This window comes from Apus apus, chromosome 4 (assembly GCF_020740795.1).
Source record: "Apus apus isolate bApuApu2 chromosome 4, bApuApu2.pri.cur, whole genome shotgun sequence".
NCBI classification, from domain to species: domain Eukaryota; kingdom Metazoa; phylum Chordata; class Aves; order Apodiformes; family Apodidae; genus Apus; species Apus apus.
Window position 1 is genome coordinate 13,053,603 of NC_067285.1, and position 26,017 is coordinate 13,079,619.

At 44.5% G+C, this 26,017-nt stretch overlaps 1 protein-coding gene across 1 annotated transcript in view; it reads right to left on the bottom strand.

Moving 5' to 3' along the window:
• The window catches only part of NEURL1 (neuralized E3 ubiquitin protein ligase 1), a 151,136-nt gene extending 125,570 nt beyond the window's left edge, over window positions 1-25,566 (bottom strand). Inside the window, exon 1 of the mRNA XM_051616603.1 lies at window positions 25,482-25,566. Coding sequence (XP_051472563.1) covers window positions 25,482-25,566 — 85 coding nt within the window. The remainder of the gene's footprint in view (window positions 1-25,481) is intronic.
• Window positions 25,567-26,017: the final 451 nt, after the last annotated feature.

The following is a 26,017-nucleotide window of genomic DNA, read 5'->3' on the forward strand; positions in this document are numbered from 1 at the left end:
TCCAATTGATAACAATATCCTTTTTTTCCCCTGAATTTCTTCTTTGTTAGTCTTTCCGGTAACCAGGTGCCCAGAATTGATGCAAGACACTTAACACAGTCAATTGCAGAAGAGCATAAAATCATTGTGCAAGAAATAAAGGATGTGCCAGGGACCTGAACCATGTAGTAGAGAGCTGAAACCATTGTGAGATAACGAACAAGAGAGCAGGGTGCTCGTCACTAAGCCACCGCATGCACGACCTTGTCAAGCCAGACTTTGCACCTTCATCTTCCTCTCCAGTGTCACACACCCAGCTCTGCTTAACATAAACGATTTATGCAAACTGAGAAAAGGATCTCTTTTTTTGAGGTACAGCCTGTCTCAAGGCATGCTTCTGTTTGGTTTTGTTTGGTTTTGTGGTGTGGCGTGGTTTTTTAAAAATAATTATCCTGCCTGCAACAAAGTGGCAAAGAAACCGATTTTTATACTTACGGGAAGCAGACAAACACTTCGTAGCTAAAGACAGCTATAAAATTGCCACCTTCCAGTGTACTTAGCGAAGCAATTCATCAGGTCACACATCACACTGAAGACAAACAGGAGCCACAAGCACAGACACAAAGCTCCAGCACAATTACACGCTTTTCATTTAAGGATCTCTTTTCACTGCCAAGTGAAAAAACCCCAACACCCTCAGGGCTAACATCAACCATTGTTATTTCCCAAGCATAGGTTACACTTGGGGTTTTATTATTCCAACCCCCTTTTAAGATCTCTTTTTAGATCTCCCCTCCAGTCAAGTGTCAGAATGCAAATATCAACAAGCTTATGTTTAATAATACTCTTGCACTGTGGTAAGTGTTTAATAGATAAGTCTTTATGCAATAAGGGAAAGAGACATACAAAAAAAATAAAGATGACATTTCCAGCAACACACATCTCTGATTAATAACAACTCGGGGTGTGTGTGTGTATAATCCATTTCCCCACTGAATAACAGCTACCACTTGTTATCCTATATTTAGAAACTGATTTTTATCACCCAAGGCAGTGTGATTTATTAGCAGAGCTGCTACAGTTGGTACCCGACACTCAGCCAGTTGACACCCCAGGAAAATTCGAGCTAGGTCCAAATTCAGAGGCTGAGCCCTGTCTCTGCTTACAAACTTGGAAGAACTCCCAGCTGAAAAGACAATATAGCAGCAGGCACCAGCAGAGAAGCTCCAAGCAAACTTAGGCATGGGAATTGGCCATCAGAGAGACTTAGAGAGGCTCATTCTGTGTTATTGTATGAAAGCACAAACCTAATTTCAGGGCTTCTAGAACTATGTAATACTGAAATGTCATTAAAATTGTGACCAGGTACTTTCTCTCCAGGAGTCTGAGTAGTAAGTTTGAGAAATTTGTGACTTCTGATTTAATGAAGATATAAGAAGTCCACAATACAGAGTTTGTTACTACCTTTCAACCTCCAGGCTCCAAAAGTGCTGCCAGAGAGGATAATTTTTAATGCACTCTCACAAAGGGACGGTTTCCAAGGAAGCTGCCAAATCTAGCAAAGGTTTGCACTTTCCTTTTGCAACACTTTCTTAGAAACCTGGAAATAACATTATCTTACCTAAGAGGCCATTTAAATTAATTTAGTTTTGCTTTATAAACAACCACCAAAAAGGAAGACAAATGAAGTTGAATTTCTGGGCACTTAAATATGTTTGCTTTGACACAGAGCCAACTAAAGTGTGACAGACAGGTCACGCAGATCTATAGGAGATCATTTTAAGGATGCACATTCTCCAAGGCAGAACCTGCATGTTCCTTACTGCACCAGAGCACATGGACCATAATTCTAGATGGGGCTTCTGGCTTGCCATAGGATAAGCAACACTGGTTATTACCACTTTGAAAGCCAGTGCCTGCTCCCATCAAGTGAATGAGAGCAGAGTTAGCCTCTATGTTCTATTCTTTGTCCTAAGAAGCATCATTTAATTGAAAACACAGCTGACAATTCATGTGGGTTACAGATGAGGAACTACACACTTGCAATGCAAAGGAGAGCTCCCAACATCTCCTTGTTCAAAGCAGACCTCTCCTGAACTAGTCCCACATATCAGTGTCTGTCTGGGACAGAAAGACGTAGGGTACCCTGGCTGCAACCAGAAGAGGCAAATGCAAAGCAAAAGTGTTAGTAGAAGGCAGCATTTCCCAGAAGTTAGCACACAGGTGAGGGAAGCTACATCTCAGAGCTTTGATACCCACCTCTGCCACACAGACACTTCCCAGCAGCCTTCCTGTTCAGACTACACGGGAAGAGAAGAGGGGTGTGGGGCGGCATTAATATGCAGATTGCAGGAGATGACTCAGTAGCCCATTCCAATCGATTCCAATTAACTCCACCCAAAGCTTTTTTAATTGCAAGCTTTTAATGCCATAAGGTATGCCTGGGGAAGTAGAAAAGGAGCCAGCAACAAACCTGCCATTTCTCACCTGGTCAGATGCAAGTCCTTTCATTCAGCATTTGATGCTTAGCCAAGTTTATCACCTATCTCTGGCTTCTCTTGGTCATTAAATAAGAGAAACACATCACCCATACTGCTGCCCATGGCTGCAGAGGTCTCTTAACACTAGCAAATGCTATTAAGGTAGTAAAGGAGAAACAGATTGCCTGGGTTGTTATCTCACTCTTTCCTGCCTGCTACAGAGAAGCAATCTCCATGTTAAATGTGAAAAGGAGGCTCCTGTTTTCCCTACAATGAGTGAAATGCATTAAGCACAAATCATAGAATCATAGGGGTTGGAAGGGACCTCGAAAGATCATCTAGTCCAACCCCCCTGCCAGAGCAGGGTCACCTAGAGTACATCACACAGGAAGGCGTCCAGGCGGGTTTTGAATGTCTCCAGTGAAGAAGACTCCACAACCTCTCTGGTCCTCTCTGTTGAGGACTTAGAAACAGGGCATTTTAAGAAGGCTTAAAACAGACCCAAAGGTGTGTCAGTGTGTGCTGGTCCCTTGTACAGGTCTGAATGTCACACAATGACACCCAAACACCTGACAAATGGCAGAGAGAAATGTTCTATGCTATTGCATTTTTTTCTTCCAAATAAATACTATCATTACATTGGTCAAGCTAGAGCTGAACAGTCACAGCTCTTTTATTATTTACCAAAAATAGTTATCAGCCAGATTAAATTTCTGTGTCATGGAATTACTCTAATACCCAGGGAATGCAGTATTATGGAAGTGGTGTTATTCCTCAGCTTGCTTTTGCTTATCCCTTTTACAAAGCTGCTTCTGTGCTGGCTGCCCTGCAGGAAACTGCCCAAGTCAAGTTGTATCTGGGGGTCCCACCCTGCAGCCCTAGGGGGCTGCTGGTTCTCACAGCACTGCTCTCCTGAACCAGCCCCTGTCCTTTTAAACCAACTGTTTGGGGTTTTTTAACCTAAATAATTCAATGCAGAGCATAAGCATTAATTTTTTCCAGCAGCCATTTCATTTACTACAATAGCTGACACACGCTAGTTTATTGATCTGACTTCATGAAGAATGAGCTCCAGTTTTCTTTACAGAATACTAATATGGTCTCTGGAAGCAAGTTCCTTGATTAAAGCTTACAGAGGTGGCACAATCAAGCCTCTGTAGTGAGATAATGAAGAGGCCAATGTTCTATCTCTTGCAAGAGGCCCACAGACTGAGAGGTCTTGTCTGGCCTCTGTGCAAGACAGATCAGTTCCTGTAGTGGAGATTCATGGACAGAAGCAGGATGACAAACTGCCTCATTAGCTTTGTCTCCTGAGTTCATACAGCTGGACTCATGCTTCACAAAAACATGAAAACCACAGCTCTGGGAAACTGGCCTTCAGGAGGTTGCAAGGGACAGACTTGCCAATCAGTGTACATGCAGTAATCCCCAGGAAGATCCTGCTTGCACAGGGATGTCACAAAGAGTAGAAGAGATGTCAGCAGGAGAATTTTCCCTAAATTGTACAAAAGCTCATAAAATTAAGGCAACAAGCTGGTAAAATGACAAACCACATCCTGACTTCAAAGACACCTTCAGTCTTCAGTACAATCCCTCCAATTAAGTTTAATTTTCAGCAAAGCTACCTGAGACAATCCTTCCACAAAGATGACTTGGCTTCTCTCCCCAGCCAGACCATCCAGCCCCACCCCTTGCCTCCATACACATTGCATGACACAGCAAGTCCTTGTGGGGAGATGACCCAGCTGAAAACTAACTTTTCAAAATAAGAGGTGGGGAGAAAACTAACTGCTTTTTGGCCAAAATAAATAGATTATTTCACATGGCCACCAGTTGCAGGGGAAGAAATGGGGCCATGCAGCAGACCCAACACTGATTGGTTCAAACCTCCTCTGAACTCACACCGAGTCACTAATTTGGGTCTAAATGATGGCAGCAGGAACTGAAAATGGCCAGCTCCTTCCTGGCACTCTGTTCTGGTCAGAATTAGACTGCAACAAGAATAATGCATGTCTATGTCTCTCCTTCCTTTATCGCTATGCAAAGGCACTGTGGATTGGAGAGGGGTGACATGCCTTGGTATCTGCGTGGGAGAGCTGGGAACATCAAGTAGAGTGATTTATCTCCACCAAGACCTGCTATGACTAGCAGACCATGCTGTCATACATTAACAAGCAGATTTCTGCAGTCTTCAGATTCTGTTCTCCTGCAGAAATTGCTGCAAAGGAGATGATGGGGTCAGAAAGTGCCTCATGCTCTTTAAGACTGCCCCACCACCACACATGTCCAAATGAAGAGTAAGGAATAGTGAGCTGAGCTGGTTCCTGCCTGCCCGCACTTTACTTGATTGCAATGGCCCTGGCCCCCTCAGGAAACCAGGTAAAAGCAGAAAAACAACTGCCTAGGACCCCACTTTTCTGGCAATAGAGGCACAGCCATTAGCCAAAAAGACTCCTTAATTTCATATTAGTTTCCAGCCACTTGGGGTTTCCTGAGGTTAGATGCTGGTTAATCAATCCATAGAGCAGCTGTTCAGTACCTGCCTCACCAAGTTTAACAGCCTTAAATAAAATAAAAAATAAACTTTTAAAAAAGGAGACTCGTACCAAAGAAATATTACAAATGTAATCATGTTTCCAACACAATTTTCCATGGTTTTCTTTTTACTTCCTTTCTGACACATCACCATCAAAGCCAAAGAGAGCCTGTAGTACCTGGTTACACAAGGGTAGCACATCACAGTAGCAACAAGCAAAAGTTTGTTCTGTAATCCAGCAAAATGCTTTAATCCAGAAGTCTAATATTTAGATTGATTGACATATGTGCCCACCTCAAAACCTCTCCATCCACTACTGAAGCAACTTCATCAAGTGCATTGAGAAGGACTTTGCTGTTGCATGTCCCTAGTGCTGCACAGCATAAAGCTATAGGAAACAATTTCACTGTGTTCCCACTAGGCTTAGCCAGGTTGGTCTTTTTACATGCAAGATTATAGTGGGGAATAGCTTGGGGCAAGAATTTGAATGCATTGCTAAATACATTATCTAAAATACAGGTTCATATTTGCAGGCACAGGCTTCTAACCATCTTGCAGCAGCCCACACTAATGGTCTGGAATCTGATATTTAAAGTGTACTGGTACCAGCAGCAACATTCCTCCAGGTTCCTGCCAGAGCTTTAGCCACCACAGGGACATGAGGGTCATTCCCACTAGTTCACTACTTTCCAAAGAACCCCTGGAACCTGCCACTAGGCTGTGGAAGGGGAGAACATCTGAAAAATCAGCCCTGCTTTTTCTGGGGCTTTGCAGTTTGCCTCCCATGTAACTACTGGCCCACCTTTACCCAGCTAGAAAGCTTAAAGGCCACAGCACAAGATCCTTATTAAGTCAATTTAGCATAGAATATGGCACAGATCTAATGATGCAACTGCAAGAGATTTTTATTTTTTAAATGGATAATTCAGTGTATCTGTTCAACTAAACAGAAAGCCCTGTGTCATAATAAAGCTGTCATGATGTTCTGGAAATATGGTCTCACTGGAGGAACACATTGTAATTTTATATCCAGCTATTTAAGAAGATGAGGCCAAGCCCCAAGTGACAGACACTTGGATGAAACAACACATGAATTAAACATAATTATACTAGAAAAACAGTAAAACAGAACCAATCATCGAGACCCCCATGTTGTACGGCAAGCAGCGACATTTGCATTGGCACAGGGCATTCCCATCCAGAGAGCTCCAAATCCTCTATGAATATCAGTAATTAAATAGTCTGCAGTGCAGACATCGGGAGGCCAGTTTTGCTGCCTGCAGTTTGGCAGAGAGTGAGGTGACATCCCAAGACCAACCATGGGACCCTGGTTGCCTGCACGGCCCCACACGCTCCCACCTGCCTGCATGGGCAGGGGCTTCTCCACCTTCCCTTTGGTCTTTGAAACAGCCACTGTGCCCTCCACTTTATTATGCTTTTCCCACCGGAAGAAGTACTGTGTATTCCAGCTAGATTCCTCCCAAAATTCAGAGCTAGGTTCTGAAGTCATAGTCTCAGTAGGGAAGACTCAATGTACTTCCCCTCATAAAATTAAGATGTCATTTTACACAGGCCTGCCTGCTATAAACCTGTCTTCATACACAATGCTCTCCCTATCCATATTTAATCTAGAAAAGAGAATATAACTGAGTTTAGGAAACCTGCTTTTTTCTAGCTTTCCATGCAAGCTGGATCTCAAAACCCTTCCTTATGTCAACAGCAGACAACTGTTCCATAGACTTCATCTACTAAGGTTGGTAACTAACCTAAAAATGGCAGATGGAAGCATTAAATATTTTACTGGAGTGCATTGATTTCAGAAATTAACACTTTGCTAATTACTTCTGTGTAAACAGTAATTAAACAGTCGGGCACAGTCCAGTCCAGGTTCTGAGTAAGCTGCAACTCTTTTTGTAAAACATATGTATACATAAAAAATCCTAAAGCACAACAAACTAACATTTTTCTACTGATTTCCATCTGCACACATCAAATTGCTCTGTGATCATGAATTAAAATTAATTCAAATATTGGAATGGTTTTCCACATGAAGTTGGAACAGAGGGAGCCCTCGTGGAGGGCACTCAGGCATTGTGCCAGTTAAGCTTGCAGGGAGCAGGAGTAGATTATACATTGCTTGAAAAAAAACAACCAAGGACTCTATGACCTTGTGTTCCCTGTGCTGTTAATGCTGGGATTGAACTGGTGCTTATAACAGGGGAAAGCCATGAGAAAAGTGCAACTGATAGAGCCAGGTCCCTTGCAGGCTCCCTATGTGTTCCAGAAGTGTAATTGTAAATGGCACCAAGCTTCTATTTGCTTTTAAGCTCTCTCATTCATGTGGGAAGAGATCTGCTCAAGAGATACTGCAGTTTTATTCTGTTAAGCAGAACATTAATCTCCCACTTGTGCATTGCACTAGCAGTAATGAGACTTGAGCAGCCTTTTCTTTAAAATAACCTTTTTAAAAGAAAACATGCTTTACTTTGCTTTTTAAAAAAATCTTCCTTTTCCAGAAATAAAGGCCAGTCTTCCTTTCAAACACTGTCTTTTCAACCAATACCCTTTCCAGGACTCTTTTCCCATTCACCATACCTGCATGCTCATGACCTCATGAAGGTAACACATTCTATTCATTAAGGCAATAGCTGAAGCTTCATTAAAGTTAAAGATTGCTGGTAAATTAGTGAATTGGAAGCTTTAGGTACCATCCTGCAATCTTTCCTTCTTCAGCACATACACTGCTATACACTGTATTTTGTTACTGTAGCTGGATTTTTTCCATGCTCTGGCTACATCACTGCTTTCTTGCTTTCTCCCTTCCCCCAAAACATATGTACTTAAAAACTCACCAGAAATTAAACCCACCTACACAGGGAGGGTGCGTGTGTAAATCGGACTCGGGTCTTCTCGCCGCTGTGGCAATGAGAGGGCAGAGACTCTGCTCAGGAATAAGGAGCTTATTCTCATTTTACAGGCAGTATTGGGCTTTGCAGTGCTGGTCAGGAGAGGATGGAGGGGCTGCCCTCCCCTCCCAGCCAGGAGCAATCCTGACCCCACCACACGGCCCATCTGCCAGCACATCTGGGTGCAGGTGTGCATGGGAAGGGAGAACACGCAGCTGGCTCCACTGCAGCACCAGCACAGGGCAGAGGAAGAGAAATGGGGGGATCCTCTGGCTTAGCTTGCCCAGGTGAGAACAAGGTGCTGGTGACCGTGCAGGAGAGGGGTCTGAGGTGCAGGGACCAGTCATACTCTCCACAGACACAATTAGGAGCTGGAATGGGATGCAGATATGCTGGCAGGGCTATGCTTGTTTTATTGTGTGCATATGCACATAGGCTTTTTCTGTTTGCTTTGTCCCTTTCTCTCTCATTCCAAGGTGCAGATAGGTTTCATGTCCCTGACAGCTCCTAGGAGCAAGTCTGCAGAAGAAGATGGAGAGAACAAGGCTGCCAGGGAACTTTAATGAGAGCTACTTCTATTCTCATGGTGCAGTTAAAAGCCACATAATGAAACAGAGGCTGGCTTGTTTGTTTTTTAATAAGGTCTATTTATATTTGACTTTAACTATCCTCATTCATTTTCTCTGAATCAAACCTCTACTGCTGAAATCATGTGCATCAGAGTTAATAAAGAGCAGCTATAATCTGATTTACTGGATAGTTCCAAACACAAACGTGCTCACAGGAGGGGCTGATAGTTTACAGCAGCAATGTTTAAAGCAGAAGAATTGACAGTAAAATTGAACATAACTTCTCAGCTGCCTTGCAGAAAGCTGAAGTAATCCCAGAGACTTGTCTGGAGGCATTTTTCTTCCATGATTTTGTAACACTGAGAGGTTAAGACTGCTGTTAAAGATAGTTTTATGGTTTGCATATTGGAAGCTGGTGAAAATTCAGTGCCTGACCTGACAGATTTCGTCTGGCTGTCAGGGACACCTGAGTTTCAAGACATCAGAGAGAGAAGAAAAGCACAAGCATCACATGTGAACCAACCAAGGGAATGCAGGATACTCCAGCTTTTTACCTTCAATAATGCAGAAAAAAAATCCAATCCCAAAGTAAGTCAAGTGGGTTTGTGGGTCACTCCCTATGTAGTAGATTAAAACCAAAATTGGCCATTCCATTCCCTTGACTTCTTCCTCACCTTAAAATAGAGTAATCACTGTTTACAATATAGCTAGAAATATGAAATGGACATTTTCTCCTTGGAGGAAGAAACGTTGCCCCTATCTCCATACTGAAGCTTTTAAACAGACCCAGCCTCATTCTAGAGGACCAGCTGTGTAATCAAGCCAATTTTGGGATGAACAGTGTGATTCAAGTGCCAAACACTATCTTAATTATACACATTAATATTCTGCTAAGAAGATGCTCATAAAAAAGGAAGATAATTCATGTGTTTGCAACAGGAAGGCCACTAAAAATATAAAAATAAGAGAAAAGGGTGCCAGTCTGAGGCATGGCTGCACAGCTCCCAGCTGCAGACGAAGCATCCAGCAAGCAATAAACAACTGCATCTGAGCAAGCAGAGCATGGCCAAAAGTCATCTGCTGTCAGAGGTGAATACTGAATGAGGGACTTCTGTGCCAAAGCCAGAGTCGCCTTGTGGCTACCCCAGCTGCTTGGGAAGGATTTTTGGCTGTCATCTCTTCTGTTTTTTTGGTGAAGAAATGCAGAAAGGAGCATATCCACAGAAACAGGCAGCAAAAGGAGAATGGAGGTCAAGATTAGGGGGTTTGAGAAAGTAATCTCATGCACTGGATCGGACACTGGGGTGCCCCCTCCTGTTGCAGAGACACACTTCAGCCCCCATCTACAGACTACCCTGATTTCCCAGTGGGTGACAGGCAGTGGAGCTGGCAGGGGAGTCTGGCTGGCAGACACAAAACACCCAGTGCACAGGGGACAGGAGCAGGAGAGGGTAGGAGATGCAAAGCATCCTCTGTCACTGCTCCAGATGGGACAGAGCATCCGTCCTAGGCAAGGTGGGATGGAATATCCCTCATAAGAGCCACAGTGCAATCCCCCACTGCTCTCCCACCTCTAACTGGGGCTGCATTGCAAAACCTCAGCATCAACTTCTCAAGAGAGAAAGAAGGGATTTCTTTGTGGGTTAGGAAGCCACAGCAGGGTGCAAAACTCCCAGTTTCCACTAAGGAGAAAAAAAAATTACACAAGGCCTCAAAAAAGCCAGAGCTCCTTTGCTTGTATGGAAACACTGATTTAAAGGGAGTTTGCAACTGCACATCAGCAAGACCCTCAGGTGCATGAGGTGAGGTTGGGGGATCTCTGGCTCACAGCCTCATTACAGGGCCCTGCACTCCTGTCAGCCCTGAGAATTGGGGCTGGCTCCATGTGAGAATGAGAGATCTCCAAGGAAAACCCAGGTGCTGCAAAGAAACAGAACTGGGAATACAAAAGCATCGCTTTTTGTGCTGAACGGGCAATGAACTGGCATTGGGCAAAGGTGTTATTTGGGATGAGTCTGTGGTGTAAATGCAGAAATGCCTGAGCTGGGTCAGGTCAAGGTTGCAGAGCAGCTGCATTGACCACACCAGAGGGTGGCCAGGGCCACTGTACCCAACTGAGATCCCCATAGGTGAAAAAAGGACTGCACACATTTGGATGAGCTGACGTGGTCCCACATGTCAGGGAAACCAAGTTTCAGGCTGAAATCCACCTTGGGCTTACGACCAACAAAAAAGTTTGCTACCACCACACAGGATTGTGCTTTGCTTTTTATGGTATTTGTGGGGAAAAAAATGCCAGCCAGCTCTTCTGCTCCCAGAGAAGAGTCACCAGTCCTTCATCACAAGACTGTCATTTCAGTCTCAGCTCCTGCCCCCACACATTTTTACTTGGAACCCTCCAAGTGCCATGAGAGGGAATGCAGAGAAACCTCACTTACCCCTCTCACCCTTAGATTTTTTCCAGAAAGCACAAGCTTCACCTCATCTCTCTGCAGGAGAAACATCCCAGGAATACCAGGGAGGAAAATAATTTTCCTACCCCAAGCTGGTTTAAAAAATTCTACCTGCAAATGTTTAAGAAGTCAGAATCCAAATTACATGTGGCAGACACACACCAATATGGCTGTCCTAGAGAGAAACACACTATTCTGCAGACAGAAGAGGGAAGGGCAGTTTGAAGGCTGAGCTACCATTTAGCAGAGTCATTTGTCCAAATTCCCATGTCCTAATAAGCCACAGGCCACGGTGGTGAGGAACAGCTGCTCAGTCCCTCTACTGCAGAACAATCTGGATGCAAAGACAAACTTCACTTTCAAATCAATCCCCAGACCCACTGCATGAAAGCTGTTACACACACAGGGAAGGCAGCAACATTTTGCCTTAGGGCTGGAACAGCATCCCGGGGTCCAGTGACCCCAGTGTATCCCTTCACAAAGCTGAAAACTCACTAGTGCCTTCCAGCAAAACCCCAGCAGCCCACCACAGGGGTGGGATGGTGTAGGGGCAATTCAGTAAGGGACCCCAGAATTTCCATTTTAATCTCTAAAAGGCTTAGGAAATGTTTCTCTCACCCAGCTCAAGAGATCTCCACCTGCGTGCTTTGACACCGCAGGGGTAGAGCAGCATTTTGGACTTTGTCTCTTGCAGCTTGTCACGTACAGCCCCAGTGCCTTCCCTTGGGAAGGGGAGATGTAAGGGCACCCATCTCACAAACAAACATTGGTTTGTTACTCATCTGAACTACATGGAGGGACAAGGTCTCATTAATTAGCACTGACATTTACAATGGAGGCCACGAGATAGGAATGATACAAAGATGGATGGATTCCAAGAGGATTTGGGAGCAAAAAAGGGCTGTGGGGGATGGGGACGGGGGGGGGGCATTTCTGAGTTCTCATTGTAAAGAGAGACTACTGACTTTTTAACTCCCTTTTACATTAGAACAGGAAAAATTGCACTCAGTCTTTTGCAATGTACCTAAATTGCAAGGTGCTGCACAGTGCCAAAATGAAAAAGGGGCCTTTGGACTGCGCAGTCTCCACTTGTGTGTGGATCTGAAGGTCACAGATCAGGTGGTGTTTGGCTACAAGGGTCTGGTTTAGTTTTGGTTGAGACGATTTCTAAAAAAATAAATAAATGTGGAAGTCTAGCAATTTTCTGCCTCTATTGAAGCAGGGTCAAGCTCATGATAAAACAAAACCATCTGCTCTTTGAGACTGTCATATCTAACAAGAATAAACCTGTTTTGATGCTCTTGTGGATTTGGCTCCTTCCCCTGTCTTTCATGTGCTCCAGTTGACATTATCAGGTATTTAGATTCCTCAGATGAGATCCTCAGGCATCACCCAGTGGGATTAAAATAGATATCAGTGTAACACAAAAGCATTGGTGGTTCCTATGTATGCTTGCTGATTTTTGAGCCATTAGGTCACATTCCTTTTATACCTTGCAGCTTTTCTCTGCACCAGAGAAGTACATAAAATTGAAGTGGGTTAAACAAAAAGCTAGGCTTCTGAAATCCCTTCAGTCCAGCAGCTGAGGCTTTAAGGAAAAGATCAGTTATCATGAGAGCTAGAAAATCTGCCTCTGTTCATGACTCTTTTCCGTAAGACAATGCCAACAGCAGAAACTACTGCTCTGCTTCTGAGCACTAAGTGACCCCATTTCTCACCTTCATCCCTACTCTGTTGCTGATCCCTTGGAAAGATCTTTGGTATTCAACAGAGAACCCCAAATCTGGTTCTGGAGAGGTAATCCACTAGCAATAATTCTGGGGCAGGAGAAGGTCTGCAGAAAGGAAGCAGATCCTGTACTTGATGAAGTCCAAAAGCAGATCCTCCACCATCACTTCATAATCCACCTCCTCTCCAGCATGAGGATGGGAGGATCACATTCACACTAAATTCTGGAGTCTCCTTCTCTCTCCTGTTCCTAATTTGTGGATTCAAAACTCACCAAGACATCGATATGCTGCTAGGGTAGAGGGGTTAACATCTGCAATCAGCATCCCTCCTGGAGAGGCAGGAGGACACTGTGTATGTGTCTCTGACAAGTGCCATGAGTGGACAGGAACAACACCCTCCCTTTATTTAAAACCTTATTTAAACTCAGTCAGAAAATCCCATCACAAGTGGTGCACAAAGCTTTGTGCTTTCCAAAGCACAGCACATAAAACACTATCAAGCTTTACAATCCTCAAAACAGCTTTCCCCTCTCCTTTTGCCATCCTGCTAATTGGGATGTCTGGGGCTATAAAAAGGCACAGCACAAGAGCAGGTCTCTCATTCTGATCTGCTTCTGTGTCTATAGCCATGGCTTATCTAATGACACTTAGGAAGTGTTACCAAGGAGACTATTTGCATCCTGCACGATGTTGCTAAAGCAACACTGCTAAATTAGATGCAGTGCTCTTAGCCTTCACCTACTGTATTTGCATTGCTATTAAAATGAAATAGTCACAAGCTTAAACTATATTTGGGTCATTCACTCATCCAAACACCTGAAAATAGCCCAGTGGCAGCAGCTATGGAGTTCCCCCTAAAATCTGTTTCATCTAGGTCTCCATCTCTTCTTACATGCATTTCTATCTGTCCTGTCAATGTGACCTGCAGACAAAGCAAGCCATCCTTTCTGTCATACTATAACCTTCATCCACAGGATGTCCTTTCCCTATATGTTTAGCTTTTATTTGAATACTTCAGGAGATTTTAACTGTCATAAATAATTACAGCATCATCTTACTTGCTGGAGCATGGCAGAGGACAATTTTTAAGTAGCATTAATTTTTGAGGCACAGGATGGCCCAGAGGCACTGCAAATGTGACAACTTGCCTGAAGTTTATAGATCAGCTTTTCATCCTCACCCTGAGTCTTGGTGCAGCTGTAAAGAGTCACCATTCAAGGGCTTCAGGATGGCCCATGGAAAGATTAAAAGGCTATAATAATAATGACTAACAGGGTAAAATATACAAGATAATAAAATCAAAACAATTTAAAACTATTAAGAATTATAAACAAGCTATAAACAAAAATAAAGGCCTAGGCTATTTTAGCTGAAGTTACAGAATAAATTAAACAAAGAAGCACAGAAAAAGGGGAAAGTGAGAAAAAGGAAACAAGAAGTGTGCTTACAATGGTTTCCAAGGCAAGTACCAGCTTCTCTAGATTTTGGACACTTGTTAATAAGCTAAGAAACATACTTAAGATCAAAAAAAACACTACATCATGTTACTGTAGAAATATGGACAACTGTCAGAAGACACCTTATATGCAATTGTACATAGACAATAAATTTAATTGTATTCTTCATGATACCAAAGAATGTCACAAGCAAAGACACAAGGCTCTCTGAACTCAAGTATTCTGGTGCAAATCTAGAGCAACATATTATCCCCACGTCCTTCTATCTCTATGGGCTGAGCAAAACACTTTGGACAACTACACATAATAAGAAAATACCATCCTACCAATACCTAGCTGGAACTCTGCACCACTATTTAATATGCTTATTCCAAAAATAACTCCTGCTTTTAACACTTTCAAATTTAACAGATAAACTCCAGCAAGGACATAAATACTTGGCATCTGTTGCTGAATTCAATCAGTTCCCTGAATCAGAGCAAAAGCACTCTACTTCAGTGCACAGTATGGTCTGGGTGCCTCTTATTAATAAATCCTTGCTCTAGCCCATAAGCGCTACTAAAAAGCACACCTGGGAGCATTTTCCTATATATAAAATCTCTGTTCCAACAGAAAATGTGATCTGCCTGCATAAACTAATCACAAGAAGGTAACTCACCTTCCTGCTAAATAGGCTGCATCACAAGAAAGCCCATGTCTAGAAAGCATTTCACCTGCCAATGCTTGTAATTGCTTACGCCAGGGAACTTGAAATACCAGAACCTGGGCTGGTAGAGAATTTACCAGCAGTATTTGCCCTCAGTTCAGCCAGGCAGGATCAGGGATGACCATGGCTGGACAGCACATGTGTGCCCACCACCATGTTCTGCTGAGTTGCCTGGACTCGTGCTGACATGATGCTGACAGAGAGCCTCCTCTGTGCCACAGCAGGTCAGCAGTGCGGGGGTTTGAACAAATACTCAAAGTCTTCCTAACTCCCCTTGCATAGCAAAAAGGGATGGATGGCTCAAGTCTCATGGGGCTTCAGATCTACAGCAGCCATTCTCCCTCGTGCCTCCTCCCATGGCTGCCACAGGAAAACTTCCCCAAGGTTTAGGAAGCAGTCTGCAGTCCCCTGTAGGAAAGGGTTATGCATGTCTGCACACAAAGCTGCAGAAGGTTGTTTTTAGCTGCCCCTTCTCAAGAGAAGCTTTCCCAGGACTAAGCCCTCCTTGCTGACTTTGGGTGCCTCATGTGAAACAGCTGGGGAGGGATCCAAGGCAGGCTCAGAAATTAGGGCTTGCATCACCAGCCAGGCAGAGAGAGGGGAGGAGAGGAGGTGGCACCCTTGCCACCAGCTCACTCCTCCTTCCATGGGAAATAATATTTAAAGGAAAAAGAGGCTTTCTCTGTGCTAGCTATGCCTCTGTGAAATTTTCTCAGGACTTTCTGTTGGTTTTGGATCAGGTCCTAGACCTGTGTGGACAGAGCCCATACTGTATGATGTGTCTGAGTTATTTATTAGCAAAAGGGTTCCCTCTGCAATCAAGCATGTAGAACAGCTTATTAAAACATGCCCCACTCCATATCTGACCCAATGGAGTTGGCATGAAGAAGTTCTCTCCACACCCTGAGAAACGCTGCCGGTCTGCAAATTCTCATTACTTCCCTCATCTCAGCTCCTACATGGCCTTATCTAACCCATGTCATAAATCTTCCAGGTTTTATCTGAGCCCTCCTTCCCCTAGTGACATTCTGTACTTCTGAATAATGTTGTCTCCATATGAATTACAAGAGGCACAGCAATTATGCTCAAGCAGAAGCAAGGGACACAGTAGGAAAATAGCTAAAAGCTACACTGAACTGTTTTCCTACTTAGAATCTTCTGTCATATTCCAAGTTGCAAGATTAGATAACGAGACTATTTATAGTGGCATTGCTGGGCGGGTATCACAAAATCCTTACTGAAAGACCACAGCAAGTATGAAATTTAAAATTTTGCCTGCCACTTCCCCATGTCACAGCTTCATTTGCAGCAAAGCATTTTTTCTTTAGCAGTGGTGTTATTGATAATGGATGTCTCATTAACATTTCCAAACTGGGAGTTTACCCTCAGTCTCTCTTCCCACCCATCGCTCAGTAATTTTTCCTCCAGGGCTCCGTGTCAGACCGACAATTCCTGCTCAGCCACCAACTACACGGAGCGTGGGCAAGAGCAGCTAGAGCTCGCTCCGTTCACTGCTCCAGGTCCCACCTGCAGGACTTCTCTGGTCAAAACCTGAAGCTGCATTTTCATCTCTCTGCTAATTCCTCCAGTGCATGCCAATACGGTCTGAGAACAGCTGTCCAAAGGAAATGCACTGAGCACCAGATGATCTCCCCAGGACAGGGGGGATCCAGCAAATGGGGAGAACTTTCTGCCATAACTAATGCAGGGCAGGTTTCACATGGAGGACCAAAGCTCTCAGCTGTGTCAGTATTTGCCACTTGGAATCTCTAAACCTTTAAAAATAAAAGGTGTTCATGGATTTAAGTAGGGGAAACTTTTTGCACCTTTATTTTATTTTGTGCCTGTTAAGGGATGTAATTTTTGAAGGGTTGTACCATTAAAACAGGTAAATAAAAGACATACAGAGATGTGAGTGGAACATAGAAATCCAGTACTAACATCAGAGGTTACTCAGGTCCCTTATAATATGTTCACTGTATTTTTTTAATTCAGAAAGTAAATTATTTCAACTACTTCTCCTCTTTCTGTGTTTGCTGAAATGCTGCAACACAACCATTTAGCGATGCACTTTTTCTCTTTTCCATTTCCTGTCATATATATTTAAGTGACTCACTCACTCATGTAATACAGTTTCTGTTTTCAACATTTTGTTAGATGTATCCTGTCTTCTACAGTGACTCAATATTTCTATGGGAAACCATTTCTGCCCTTCCTACCTAGTAAATCCTTGTTAAGTACCAAAAAAATGGCATTCATCATGGACAAAAATGATCCTTAAAGATAGGTAGTTAAAAACACTATTGCACCAGCTACTTAAATAAGAGAAACCCTGAGTAACAGTAACACAATTAAGTGTCTATATTAAGCAGGTATCCCATCAAGAGGAGATTCAAACTAAACCTCTGATGAAGAATTGGATTCTGGATGGCAAATAAGCTCTGGATCTACAGCTGCTTGGCTTATCTGGCAAAAGCCTGTGCAGTAGCAAGTTAAAGACTCTAACACTAATCTTTAATGTTAGATGGTGTGATGAGCAGCAGAGCACAAAACACAATCATGTCTCCATCCAAGTAGCAGTTAAAGGGAAATCAAGCAGGGCTCATGACTAACAGAGGATAAAAGATGATCAGTGGGGTTTTTTAATTGTTTGTTGACATACAGGATATGTCAATGTGAGCTAGAAGGAACCAAGCATAACATGATTGTTTCTTCTCTCTGGGTCAGAGTGTAAGCTACAGCTTGCAAGTAGGGTGAAGCCAAAGGATGTCCAAATGAGCTGCTCAGAAAGGCTTCCATGTTCACATTCATCCCCCTAGTAAAAAACCAATATCCCAAAAATGCCCCTGATTAATTCTACTGGGACAAAGGATCCCAGATTTCCAGGTCTGCTCAGCATCCCATGGTCCCTTGTCCTCTTCAGAAGGAAGGCTCCCCTTCTTTGCTGCCCCACTAACTAGTTTGTGACACTGGCTCTGGCTAGTTACAGACTCAATGGCTCCCCAGCCATTCATTTGCTGAAAGGACTGTAACATAATTAGAAAATAACTTGGCAGCTCCCAGCCTTACCCAGTCCCAATGCTACACATAGGATGTGTTCTGGCCATATCATAAAAATTATGAGATCAACAGTAAATAGTGAATCTCTGCATATGCCTGTGCACATGTCTGTAAACCCACACATGCAGGAACATCTGAAGAGTCAGCGTTACCAGGGTGAAACCCAAATACTGAATATGAAGGAACAAAGAGCAGAAGGAGAAGTGTAAGCAATGCCAGTACTTTTAAACTTATTAAATCTAAAATTTTATTACTGGCTTTTAAAAAAAAAGTTTATATTAGGTGGGTTTTTTTTCAAACTAAAAAAACATGCATGGTATTTTATCTCTGAGGCTGGCTGAGACCTGTTAACATTTACTTTTCAAAGCTTTGCATAAAATAGCTCTGAGGTTTAACCTGACAGTTTTCTGAGAGCCGAGAATCCCTCCCTGTGCTTCAGCAAAGAGTTGAACTAAGGTGGACTAATGGAGAATCGTGTAAACATAAAACCACCACTGCATCTTCTACCCTCTAATTCTAAAACACAATCCTACTTCAATGTGTAACTGGAAGGGCACATAACCAGTAGTATAAACACGAACTAGAATCTTATATACAACATGCTTTTATCAGCTAGAGATCCCCAAGAATGAATGGAGGTTAAAACTGAAGCAGAGTAGATTTTAACCACAGAGTTGTATCAGCCCAGACCTCGGTATGGGTTAGTATCCAAGAGCCTGCCCTCCTCCCCAGCTACACAGCCAGCAACACCCCAGTTAGCCAGGTTAAAAGGTAGCTCAGTTTCACCTACAAACGTTGCAGTCACAGCTGAAACTTTAACCGTTGCCAGACCCTAAATTTCAGTTAAAATTCAGCCCCTGTCCCCAAAACTCCTTTGGGATTTGTCACAATTTGTGGCACAGAACTGAGCACCTGCACAGTGCTGTGATTAAAGTAAGAAACTGCTTTGGGGTTTGTCAGCTCACAGCACAGCACTGAGCAGCTGCACTGTGCTGTGATTAGGGTTAATCTTAGATCAACCATTCCTGATAAAAACAGTATGGAAACACAAGCATTGCAGACCTCACTCCTTGGGACAGTTCAGAGTTGGATCACTCAGATGTCCTAAAATGTAAGGCAGGCTAAGTCAGAGAGCAGATGTGGAGCCCCAGTTCGAAATAAGTAGCCACCACAAAGGTATGAACTCCAAGTGAAACATGTACTTATGTACTTGCCATGGGCAACAATTTCAGTGATGCAGAAGTAGCTGGTTCCTGCAATTATCTTAGCAGCAGTAGGTAAGAACAGCTGCCAAAACCGAAATCTTCTGAGCCTCTGTAGTAGAAACCTCCCCAGATACAAGGATATCCACAAAAGCTGCTATTTCTATACTCTAGGAAACAAAATGAAGTTGGGGCTACTGAGGTCCCTGTCACTCAGGAGATCAATGAAAGCAAAGAAAACTAGCTTTCTTCTGACTCCAAAAGAGCCTACACATGCAAAAGCATCTTTATTTATCAAAACCACTGGGTGCAGAAGACACAGCCTCATCCAAGAGAGCTGTGATAGGAGCTTGCACAAGGACCTTGTCACAATCTCTCCTTTCTCCCAGATAAAGCCCAGATGTTTTGTGCCTGACTTTGAAGCTGTCACAGCAATGAAACACTCTGAAAAAGAGATGGATCTAGCTAAAGATCAGCCAATATCAGAGCAGGCTCTACTCCTCCATCCATCACTGCAATGTGTGGACAACCCAGTTCCACCTTTCACTGGTGTGGAGAAGTTTCAAGTTCTCATTTCAGTATTATCCTTATAATATGAACATGCATAGCATTAGGAAATTGCCCTTGGAAAGTCCACATGAGCAGAGCAAGTGTGTGGTCTTTGTATGTAGCAAACTTAAAAGGATTTCTTTTTCATTACCTCCTCCCATCTCTTATAAAATTGGATCCATTTCAGCATCCCCAACATCCACTGTTAGGGAGTTCTATGGGGCTACAAACCACTGCAGATGGCTACAACCTCCTTTTTGTTCAAAAGGACCTGGAATCTACCAACTTCCTTTGATGTTCCTCTAATACTTGTACTGGAAGAGACAGTGAAGAGTAGAGCTCTGCCCCTTTACTACATGCTAGTGATTTCCTGGCCTGGTTGTTCATTTTTCCACAATTAAGAGTCCTGGTTTATACAATTATTCCTCATACGAAATTAATCCAGACCTTCGACTGTCCTTGTTGCCCTAGTTCGAACCTCTTCCAGTTGTCATGTATCTTTTTATAAGACAACGGAAGGTGAAAAAACAGAACTACACAATATTCAGATTTATACAACAACCTAATCATGGCCTCTATTTGCTTCTGTTCAGCTTTCCTTGTAAGTTCTAGATTTTCATTTGCTTTTTTTTAATTGCTCCTGAGTCTTCGACTACCATTTTCAGCTCAATTACTCCACTTACGTTTTGGTTCCCACTGGTTTTCTGAAGTAGCTTTTCTTGCCTTTTAAAAATACAGAGCATCACCTGTAGGCAAAGCACAACATGATTTCCCAGGAAATTTCTGACAAGCTGTAGCATTACCTGCTCCACCAAACAGGCTTCAGCACCTTATGGAAAGGATGACGGGAAAGGAAAAGTAAGAACGATAAATTACTGTGTTTGGAGCACTGAGCAATTTTAGGCACTTTAAATGCAATAAATCAAAGTTCAATCCTTGAAAAAAAGTCTGGTTCTTAGGAAAAGGCCGTATAAACCCAAGAACCTCAGCCAGGAAAAACTTTACATTTACAGCCCAGATACACTGACAGGTCAGAGGGAAACAAGCATGGTCCAGGACAGAATGAAAGCAGAAGGGCAGGAAGTATCCTTCAAAACATTGAAGGATGAAACTTCTGGCTCTCCCAGGCTGGAAGAACTCAAAGAAGAACCAAGGATGACAGGAATGAGGTTATCCCTCAGATATCCTGATATCTCACAGCATCACTAGTGGCATCCTCCCCCACCCCCAGTGCACTGCTTGCACCCCAACTTCTAAACCCCACAATCATCAGCTGCTGACGTCCTTTTACTCCTCACTTAGTTTTATCTAGCAAGTGCATAAAATGGAACTGGCAGCAAGACAGTCTTTCCTGTCAACAACATGCAATTAATAAAATGCCTACACCAGCCAGATTACTATCTTCTTCATGTATTTCAGAGACTCATAAAATACCAGTGAAAGGAGAAAAAAGTCCAAAGTATTTATGTGTCTTTGGAACAGCAACTACAAAACATAATCATAGCTGGCATCCCCCATGGGCAAGAAAAAGTAGCAAAGTCCCTGCCTTCTTGGCAAAGTGCTGCACAACAGGCTGTGTTTGTGGGGACTTGCAGCTAGAAAAGCAGAGTCACACCCTTTGGCAAACCCCTGCTAACTCCGACTTCAGGTTTCCTAGCAAAAGAAGGGACTAAGGAGAAGTGTCCTGCAAAGGTGCCAGCCTGCTTCATGTGATACTCTGGAGATACAAACCGCAAATCATCCCACAGAGATCACACAGACATGTAAGAGCTATCTCCATGAATGAGCAGTAAAGACAGGGAACCATGGAAGCACCCAGCAAAACATTACTCACATTTTGATGGGAGCCTCCAGATGCCACTGTAACACAAGTAATAAAGAATAACCCGTGAGTAATCAGCCACTGCTGAAAAGAGGATCTCTGAGGAGCTCAGGCTGTGTCTAATACAGCACATGCATTTATGTGCATAAATACCATAGGTGTGCTAACCTGTGATAAAAGCAACAGGAAGAAATCGTGCTCACTGTCACTCACCATGGAAAGCTGCCTCCCAAGGCAAGGGGGGGGGCCCTCAGGAAAGAGCAGCAAACCAGAGTAGGAGGCTGGAGGAAAGGATTTAAGAGAGGAGACAGTAAGACAGTAATACCTCTTAGCTTTTACAACATAATATTGATCTGCTGCCCATGGAAACGGCTGAGCTTTCTTGAAGCCGAGGATATGGAGACAAGTGAAGATAAAAAGCTGCTTGCCCGTGGAGCACAGGAGAGGTCATTCACATTCTGTGCCTCGCCTTTGGCCTAAGGGCTAACAAAAACTGCATTTCTAGCATCCCAGACCAGGAAATTTTGGAACTACACAACAGCTCTATCAGTGTGCACAGCCTACACATCACCATATGAAGAGTTAAACACATTCAGCAAGGCTGAGCAGTAACTAAGGAAGGAATGCAACAGCCACAGAGATTTGGAAGATGCAAGGAGGGTAACTTATAAAGCTACACTAGGATTAAAAAGAAGAATTCAGATAGGAGATTGAACAGACTACCTTGGAAGCATGCTAGGGAAGGGAAATGGGTTGAACTGGGGATGTACATCTTGAGAAATATTAGAAGTCCCTTCGTTGGAACAGTTCAAGCCAGACTGCCCCGACACCAGTAAATAAAAAGTACACAGAGCCACTGATGCAAAGGTTGCTCTTTTTCATTTCAGAATCCAGGATATTAGATACAGCTGGAGTTTTCAAACTCAGTTCCACTCCAAATAGCCATGCACACCTTGTTTGATAGTTATCTCAAACCATATTTCAGAGAGGGTGAACAGCAAAAATTTCCTGGAGTTTATAATTAAGGAGATTGCTACCAGATAATCATAATCTTTTGCTCAGCATTCAGAGAGTACAGAATGGATCACCTTCCATCACCCCAGAGAAACAGCCACATCTGGGTTACAGAAAGGGAAATACAGGAATGCTGAACATAATCTCACCTCAACCTCCCCATCATGATACCACCAAATTACAACCTACTTCCAACCACTGGCCATCACTTAAAGATTAACAGCCACATCAGGACCATAGCATCTGATCAACTGTGGTCCTGAGGGACTTCTGCTTCCACTGACTTTAGTATTCACTGTCTCCAAACCAGTCGATGCCTGCAGGCACAACCAGGACACCAAAATCTGGATTCACAATCCAGGGATGACAATAGTGCTTCAGAACAGGTAATTCCAAACTGCTCACCTCTATCACTTTCTGGTAAACAGCAATGTGAAGTCCTTCATAAAGGGCTGGACATACCAGATTTGAAAGCAATGTCCTAGTCAGAAAGCAACTGATGAGCCCCGGGTTCCAGCTTTACTGTTGCATGTACCTTCAGTAAAGACCTGTGTATTTCAGCTACGTGGTTTTAAAACTGCAGCTGAAGCCTGAAAATAAAGTTGGGTGCTTTCCTTCTTATGCACGACCATCTACAGCAATGTATTCTGCTAGCCATGTCAGTCTTTGATGATACTTGTGTTATACCTTCAATACCACCAAAAACACCACATGGTCTTCAGATTTGCTTAAATAAAGGTGACCATTTTTAGCAGGACTAAAAGAAAGGGATGCAAATTATCAGTACATGTGGACAACAGCTCTACGATGTAGAGGTTTTATCTCTTATACAGCAGAGATGAACTTGTAAGGCTCAAGGATTGACTTCAGAGTCCTCAGGCTACCTAGGGAAACTGAATGCAATCACAGCTCCTGCTTTTGCAGGAAAGATCCCAATCACCCACTGCACTAGGCTAGGAAGAGGTCATTGCAGAGGTCACTAGACAGCAGCCAAAGTATCAAAGTTCAGTGTCCCTAACACTGAGCCAGACACTGAGGGAAGAACAACTGTAAAATACACTTTACAAAATGTTAAATGGCAGATACGTAAGAAAACTGTGTGACATTCATACTTTCACTACTGTGCCTCCAGACCATTTTACAGGAACCTGTCAAACGCAATTAGACTTGTTTATTTTACATTTAAATGTAGGACCGAGGCAATCCAGTTTAAAAAAAAAAAAGACAAAAAATGCACATATTGTCCCTGGCAGTTGCTCGGTTTTTAGAACAAAAGCAATATCCTGATAACTCTTTACTCCGAATCAAAATTATTTCAGTGCTGTGGTACATCACAGAAATTTAGAACATTTCTGCTTGATGCCTCAGCACAGGTAGAAATGTAACTAAATTGGACATCAAAGGAAGAAAGAAAGCAACAGAATGCCATTAAAACACGCCCCAAAATCTGGTGATTCATACAGAGCATCTTCAAAGTCTCACATAAACCATTGATAATGGATTAAGTGGCAGTGTCCCTTCTGCTTCCAGTTTATAAATTCTTATCTGCTTAAGGTTGCTCCAGAAAGATTTCCAGCTGACAGCATGGTTCTCTGGAAATAAATCCTTCCTGACAGTTTACAATTGCATACCAACTACTACAGCATCATGTGTGCCTTCATGTTTGCATTGATACAAGACGACGGTTCATCGTTTAGGGTTCAGCATCCCCCTCCATGCACATCTAATGTTAAGCACAGCCATTGTCTGGGTTGAGTTTCTGACTTGATTCATGACAGAGCTGTAAGCATTCAGAGTATCTCTTTGCATGGCCATTCAAAAAGCCATGATATGATCACCCTCAGTTCATGCAAACAGTCCAAATCATCTAAGCACAGAGGAAGGGAGCAGAGAGGTGTAATGGAAGAATAATGCAAATATCAGAAAATCCTTCTGTATGACAACCAGTTGCCCTGCCCATCATTAACCACTTCCACTCCCCCAGACCATGCCGAAGTAGTATCTGAAAGCTCAGTAAAAACAAGGGCAAACAGCAACATCCCTATTTTCCACGCTGGTGGTTGCAAATTCTGCAGCACACTGGGGAAGCTGCAACAAGTTTTGATCATCTGAAATGCTTGTGGGAGCAGCATCTTGCCTCATTCCCTGCTTACAGAGAGATGTCTGACATCCTCTCCCTCATCGTTCAGTGCCTTCAACTGTGAAAATGTGCCTAGTGAAGAGATATCCAGGAAGCACTGAACACACAAGGGGTACACTGCTGCCTGAGGAAAGCCCTTTCAAGAATGACAGGTTATTTTCCACTACCACCCTCCCATCCTACAGCAAAAGGGGGTGAAAAGAGCAATAACAGAGGAGACCTTGGGCAGTCACTCCTGCTCGCCTCAAGGAAGTCATCGCCATCTGATTTGGTCCCAATAGTGCCCTAGGATTCCAGAAAACGAATTTCACTCTCCTGAGGAGCGGAATAACCATGTAAGCTGAACAAGAAGCCCCAAATACCCACTGCCCTCCTGCAGACGGTATTGACAGTCCCACGCACAGACACAAGCCTAGACCACCCAGAAAAGATGCCAAAGTAAAGCTTTCGTTCACTGAGAAACATTTGGGGACTCTTTCCTCTGACATGCTGTCCCTTCCTTTCTGGGAGTGCCACTGCCCTGGCAGACCTGTGCACTGAAAAGCCACCTATGGGGGGGGCAGCAGCAGAGTCGGGAGCAGGGCAGAGGGGCCGAAAGCACCAGAGCGCTTGGGGTGCCAAGCATCGGGCATTCCACCCCGGGAGTGCCCAGGAAGCCCAGCCTGTCTAGAGGTGCCTGTCCTGCGTGGGGTACTCAGGGTGTCACCACCACCCCGGTGGGTGCCCAGGGAGCCCACCTTCATCTGGAGTCCCTGGGGGTGCCCGCGGTTTGTGTCCTGCCCAGGTGCGCAGCCCACCTGGGGGTGCCCAGAGCACCGGGCTGCGCCGCTGCCGCGGGTTCTCGCCCTGCCGGGCACGCGGGGAGCGCCGAGCCCTACCTTTCAGGTGGTGGTGGCGGGCGCGGTGCAGGCGGCCCTGGCCGCCGCGGGGCAGCGCGGGGATGCTGGAGATGCGGCTCCCCATGGCGGCATCCGAGCCGGGCGGCACCGTGCGAGGTCCCCCCCGGGGGGGCTGGGGCAGGGAGGAATCGCGCTCCGCCGGCGTCTCCCGCGCTCACTCCGACGCGGAGAGCGCGGCTCCCGCCCGCCGCCCGCCGGGCCCCATGCCCCGCGCCGCCCTCCGCGGGGCCGCGCCGGCTCCGCTCGGCTCCGCCGCGGCTCGGTACGGCGGGGCGGGGCGGGGCGGCGGCACCGCGGCCTCCCCGCCGCGCCCCGTCGCCATGGAGACGGTTGTTGCTGCCCGGGAGGGGGAAGCGGCTCCGCAGGCCGGTCGGAGGTGCCACCGCCGGCGCGACAGGTGGGACCCCCCCCCCAGGCCAGTCCCGGGCACACGGGGCCCGGTCCGGGCTCCCGCAGGCAGCGGCAGCACCGGGCGGCTCCGGGCCCCCTGGAACCAGGATGGTTTCCCCGAGGGG